General features: G+C 35.5%; 1 protein-coding gene across 2 annotated transcripts; it reads left to right on the forward strand.

Annotated features, from left to right (window-relative positions):
• The first annotated feature begins 740 nt into the window (after positions 1 to 740).
• Positions 741 to 5864, forward strand: LOC101210601. Of its 2 annotated transcripts, XM_031882633.1 has the most exons (4): positions 741 to 1242; positions 4598 to 4697; positions 5437 to 5526; positions 5639 to 5864. In XM_031882633.1, the coding sequence occupies exons 1-3, from the start codon at positions 744 to 746 to the stop codon at positions 5507 to 5509; spliced, it is 672 nt and encodes a 223-aa protein (XP_031738493.1). In that variant the 5' UTR covers positions 741 to 743; the 3' UTR covers positions 5510 to 5526; positions 5639 to 5864. The 2 variants fall into 2 exon arrangements, with proteins under 2 accessions (XP_031738493.1, XP_004141160.2); XM_004141112.3 differs by having other exon boundaries at positions 742 to 1242; positions 5437 to 5857.
• Positions 5865 to 6134: the final 270 nt, after the last annotated feature.

The following is a 6134-nucleotide window of genomic DNA, read 5'->3' on the forward strand; positions in this document are numbered from 1 at the left end:
CAATAGATGCCATAGGAACTGTAAAATGGATGCTAATGAAGAATGAGTATTACCAAATACATGATGCTAATTAATTAAAAAGAAATTAACACACCATGGATGTCCAATAATAAAAAAGAAATTAACACATAATGAATGCCCTAAATAAAAGAAATTAATACAAAATGGAAAGTAGAATGCTCAGTAAAAAAAAGTTGCAAATAATTAAATTAAGATGTCAAATGACTGTAAAATGATTAACACAACAGTTAATAATTAAAGCATATCATCAAGCATGAATAAAAAGAAAAACTTACGAGCATGTCAATGCCAAAGGTTATTTTTTATTTTCTTCACCTCTTCGGTCCCCAAAATAATAAATAAAAGAATCTATTTTTCTTCCCCTTTTCTTAATCTTCTCCTTCTTTTTATAGGGCAAGGTCCATTGTTTTTTTTCTTAGATAATGAGATGGAGTGCGAGAAACTAGCAAGAAAGTGAGAGAGTGGGAGAAAGTAAGAGAGTGATGACAAGAAAAATGGATGGTTGAGAAACAATTGGAAGGGAAACAACTCTTTTATTTTTATTATTTATTTTTAAATGTATTTATTATTATTATTTTTGTTTTTAAAATATAAATTTAAAATTTAAATTCAAATTTAAATTCTTTTTCTTTTTCTTTTACAATAAATAAATATACAAGAAATTTGGGTAATTATGTTTGTTTGAAGAAAGGATTTTTTTTCTTCTTTTAAAAAGATGATAAATGAAAAGAAAAAGGAAATGTACCCTACGGTTCCTCGCACTTCTGTTCACACCCCACCCCACCTTCGCCACAGCGCACACCGCCGCTAACCCACAGGGAATTTTCTTTCTTCTCCCTCGATCTCCAGCGGCAGCTACACCAACTTTTCATTTTGCTGCACACTGTCACCAACCTCACTGCCACGCCCACCTTTTATTTCTAAGGGTTAGTGAGCTCGTTCTTTTGCTAATGGCGTCCAAACTTCTTATTCGTACGGGAAGTTCTTTGATGAATCGATTGCGATTAAGCTCAGCGCATCAGAATAACAGGATTTGGGGTAGCCAAGCTCTGTCCCATGGCCATGGCGTTGAAGTTACTCCGATGCTTTTTCCTTCAGTTTCTAAGCACCAGACTGCTCATCCTTTGCAGCAGAATGACACCGAATCGTTGAGGCAGCTCCAATCGGAAGGCATTTTCTTTCCTTTTGGGCTTCCTTCGCTCCGGTTCTTTTTGCCTGACGGTATGCTTCTTTTTCTTTTCTTACTCTGCTTGAAATGGTTTTGAAAGTCAATTTATAGTGTATGTGGATTCTGTTGCGTGTTAATGTTTGGTATGAGTTAGTAGCATGATTTTTCAGGCTGCATCTTTTTGTGGTAGTTTCTAATTTCAATTAATTGACTTATATAATTATAAGTGAAAGTGAGATTGTCAAGTGTTTCTGAGCGGCATATCTTTTTGCCTCTTTTGAGGCTATGAGAAAGTGTTGGGTGCCAAAACTATTAGCCAGTCACTCAAGCTTCAGAAATGGCTGCTCAATTAATCTTGAGAACCTTCTTGGCAGTGCAGATACTTGCCTGCCAGCGTCACTTTGATCATGCTGAAGGATATCTACTTGTTCTGTAAGGATCTGACTTCGGTTCTGGAAAATATTCTGTGAACCATGTTCTGTAAGGATTAGGGCTCCAAACACGAGTAAGCCTGTCTCCATGCAATAAGTTGAAACCCTCTATTAAAGTAAGAATTGAGATCACCTTCATCGTTTCTCTATTGGAGAGAGTGTAAAAAACCAAAGGATAAGGACACAAAACTCCCTGGCCAAACCAAAAATTTAGATACCTGAAGAATTTTGAAGGACAAATGATATAACCAAGGAAACGCATAAATGAATGTCCTTTTCCTAGCCCAATGATCTTCTAAAATATATGTTTCCTTCCTTTCCCCCACAACACAAAGACCAGATGGGAAAAGGAAGGGAGCTCAAAAGAGATCTCTTTCCACAGATGTCGAAGTGTGCCTTTAACACCTTTCTCCGTTCGTTCAAAGGGGTGGGGACTATTTTTACTCATTTTTTTGTGGTATATCTAACCGGAGGGAAATTGGAGAATCTTTATCTACACTTGAAGCAAAGGTGTTTTGTAGCAAAGTAATGATAGGATTGGGAGTAGGTAAAATATGGCAATTGGGAGGGTGATTTATTTGGTGTTTCTCAGGGAGATGTATCAATAAATGAAAGTAGGCAAAATGTGGGAGACTAGTTGGAGGTTTATGGGTAAGATTAGTATAGTTTTAGTAAGGGATTAGGGGTAATTAAGGACCTTGGGCAGTGAGAAGAATTTGGGTAGTGTCCTTTGTAGGACTTTAGGAGAGAAGTAGCCCTCTAAAAAAGGCTATTATATTTTAATTTATTTACCAATTGCAATATAGTTATTGCTAGTGTTTATTAGGGATTGGTAATGGGCTCTGTTGCTTGGATTTCTGAGAACTGTTCCTGTGAAAAAAATTTGCCAGTGTAGTTTGTTCATATGGTATCTATTTTCTGTTTTAGAAAGCTGTTGGAAGAGTGAGTTTTTATCTTCTCATTTTTATTCATTCTCTCATTGATGCCAACTTAAAAATACATCATACAGAGATTAGTGTATAACGGAAGAATCAAGTTAAAGAGCCGGGTACAACAGTCGTACTTATGTTTAGTGTGTTTTTTTTTTTTTTTTTGTCTATTCCTACCAAATTGTTATAAGTATGAATTTGTTCTAGGAGCATCAATTTTGTCCATAGCTTTGGATCTAGAAGTGCTCAATTTTGTGTTAGAGAAGTTTTTGCATGATATTATTGAGGGCTTGGAGGGAGTTGGATGATTCGAATGAAAAAGAGTTTTAAGGTTTCAATCAACGAAGCATAGACGTGTACAGTGAAAGAGAAGAACAAAAATGAATGCCAACTAACAAGGTAATGATAGAAAACGAGAGTAAGAAAAAATCCATTGGATCAAAGATTAGCCACAACTTTGTTTAGAAACTATCAAATCATATGCGCTATTGAATTGTGGCTTGACGACATCAATACGAGCCGAGAACACATAAAATAACTAAAGGGTAAACAAATTGATGAGGCAAAAGAGAAGGAAAGAAGAATGATGCAAGGGGAGGGAGAACCTACTGACAAAGTTATGGTTGGAGAGACAATGTAATGTGCAAGGAAAAGCTATCTGGTGGTTAAATGGTTGGAAAAAATGTGGTGGCGGATGAAAGAAGTAACAAACACAAGTGTTGTTCAAAGCGCCACTGCTAGTTTAATGAGGAGAGCATGAAAAAAATTATAGAGGGACAACCATGAAGGAACCATTGAAGTAAATCATTTTTGGCGACAAGTGTAGGTGTGGCTAAAGAAGAAGTCCCAAAGAAGACAATAGGGTAGGGTTCTTTTTCAAGTGGATATCCATGAACGGTAGCCGGTAGGTTAGAAACTGAAAAGAAAAAGAGTACTTATTTCATAATCATGGGTTAGGTAAGTTATGTTTTTATGGGATGGATTTTAACCATGGAGATGAGGTTGATTCTATTTGCAAAGTCAGAAAACAAGATTGTTTTACAAGCTGGGTTTCGGTTTGGGTTTCCTATTCTGTCTTAAACCCAGGAGTTTACCTACTATGGTGACGTGATATACCATACCCATCAGAAGGAACTACTCTAACTGCATGGTATTTTGCTCTTCACCCACACTTTCGACCATCACTATCGAGCAAGTTAACAATGCTAATCATTACATGTTCGCAAGCAAATGCCATCGATCATCAATACCATCTACCATGTCTGTGCCTCAGCCACTCGCCACCTTCCATTTCTCACGATTGTCGGAGTGCTAACCATCTGTTTTCAATTTTAATTTTGTAAATGTGTATTAAATTATGTTTTTTTTGTTGTAAAAAAATTGTATATCATTCCACTATTGCCTGATTTTGTCTTTATGTTTTCATAAGCACACTTTGAGGACAAGGTCCCTTTAAAAGGTGGGGTGATGTGAGAGATACTATTTAGGGGTATATGGGCAAGATTAGCATGATATTAGTAATAATTAGCAAGGGGTGTCTTGATTATAAATAGAGTGTGTTAAGGATCTTAGACGTTATGAAGAATTTAGGTAGTGTCCTTTGTGGAACTTTGAGAGACAAGTAACTCTCTTCTATTACATTGTAATTTTTTTACCAATATTGCAGTATAGTATAGTAATCTTTACTGTTCTTTTGTAGTTTTTGTGTCCGGGTACTAAACATTGTGTTATTTTGAGTTGCTTATGAGGGGAGGCCGTAGGTGTCAAAGCTCTCATTTTCAGCCTTTCTGGGAGAAATCTCTCTTTAGCATTCTTGATGGAGGTGCACTTCAAGTTGCACACCCGAGTAAATAAATACTTAGTTTTGGTAGTTTGTGATTATCTTAACCTTCCTGTGACTAGCTGTCCGAGTTATGATGTATGGATTCCCTTCATTAAATGGAGCTTTGTAGATAACAATTTTGTGGACTCGGATGATACTTTAATCTTCATTGCTTTTTTGTATTATTATTTTTTCAAAATTAAGGCATAATTCTTTGTTTCTGCAGGAGATGCTTCTTCAACACAAGAACCGATGCTCTTATTTCCTAAAAGGACATTTCAACCTAGCACCATCAGGCGAAAAAGGAATCATGGTTTTTTTGCTCGGTATCTCTCCATTGGCTTTTCTGCATGTATATTCTTTTATGTAATGTTTTTAGAAAGGACTATCTATAGTTTGCAAATAAACATTATTCTTTCCTTAAGCATGCCCTATTAAGTTTTGTGGTAAAGTTCTTTTTTCGTGGAAGAAACATGAGGAACTTCATTAATGAATGAAGTGAAAAAAATGGGTGCAAAAACACTCCCAATAGGCATAGGTGGATTATCACAAAACTGGATAATCCACCTATCAGAAAATATGCCTGGAAATTGGAATGTGTATACCAACCAACCACTACGCTTAGAAACTCACGCATGTTTTCAATTATGAAGCTTGGAGTCAATTCTTACATTAGCCAGCGGCCAAAAGATTGAACTACTCTTTTGATTTTTACCCAATGGGAAACAAAAATAGTTGGAAGGACAAGTACCTAGCTTACAACCAAATTTCCCGTTGGAAAAAGAAAAATCTGACTTATTATCATGAATGCCAACATTTCATGCCATAATTTACTTTCAACCCTGAAGTGGCATCATAGGTTGTCCAACTTCCTTAATGTAACTAGTTTATCTGTATTGGTTGTTTGGAGTAAAGAAAAAAAAGTTACCACCCTACAAAAATTAGTTTGGCTGGCTAGATTAGCTTTAGAAGGGAATGTAACAAATCATTACATAAGTGCATTCTTAACCAAAAAAAAAAAGACTCATAATGTGCATTAGAAATCACTCGTTTATCTTTGAACAGCAAAGCAACCAAGGGAGGACGGAAAGTTATTGCTCGAAGGATTGCAAAGGGGCGCTCAAGAATAACTGCATAATGTTCATCTCAAGTCAGGTGCAATTGAATCGCCCTACCAATATCTTATTGTGTTAGTTTTTTTAAATTTAAAATTAACTCAATAGAATGGTATCGCTGGCTGAATAACCCCTTTTGTCTTTCTTCTTAGGCCTCGGAATACAGTCTGTATAAACTTCTCTGTTTTTAGAATTACCATGCATTAAACACCTTCCATATTGAAGTTTAAGTTACTCTTAATTTTTATTTCTTTCTTAACTTAGCTAGAGAATTGTTTACTTTTGGTTCATGGTGAGTGTTGATACTGGCTCCTGAGCAAATAAACAAACTCAAGTCCGAAAGTTGGGAAAAGGAAGAGGATGTGATTTTTTAAGTCAGTTTAGGACTAAAATCATTACTTATCCATATGTTCTTTTGTTTTAATATTATTTTCTCCCACAAAAATAAATTATTAATAGGCCAAATTGCAAAAATCACCTTTAGTACTTGTAAAGTTGCAATTACATGTCAAATTCTTAAACTTGTACAATTGTAAAAATCTTAACAATCTTTGAAGGTTGCTAGTCAATTTTCATCATTTGGGGCTTCAATTTTTCAAACTAGGGTAAGTTTAAAAGTTCAATTTTCACCATTTTAAAATGTGGGTC

This window comes from Cucumis sativus, chromosome 3 (genome assembly GCF_000004075.3).
Source record: "Cucumis sativus cultivar 9930 chromosome 3, Cucumber_9930_V3, whole genome shotgun sequence".
Classification (NCBI taxonomy): domain Eukaryota; kingdom Viridiplantae; phylum Streptophyta; class Magnoliopsida; order Cucurbitales; family Cucurbitaceae; genus Cucumis; species Cucumis sativus.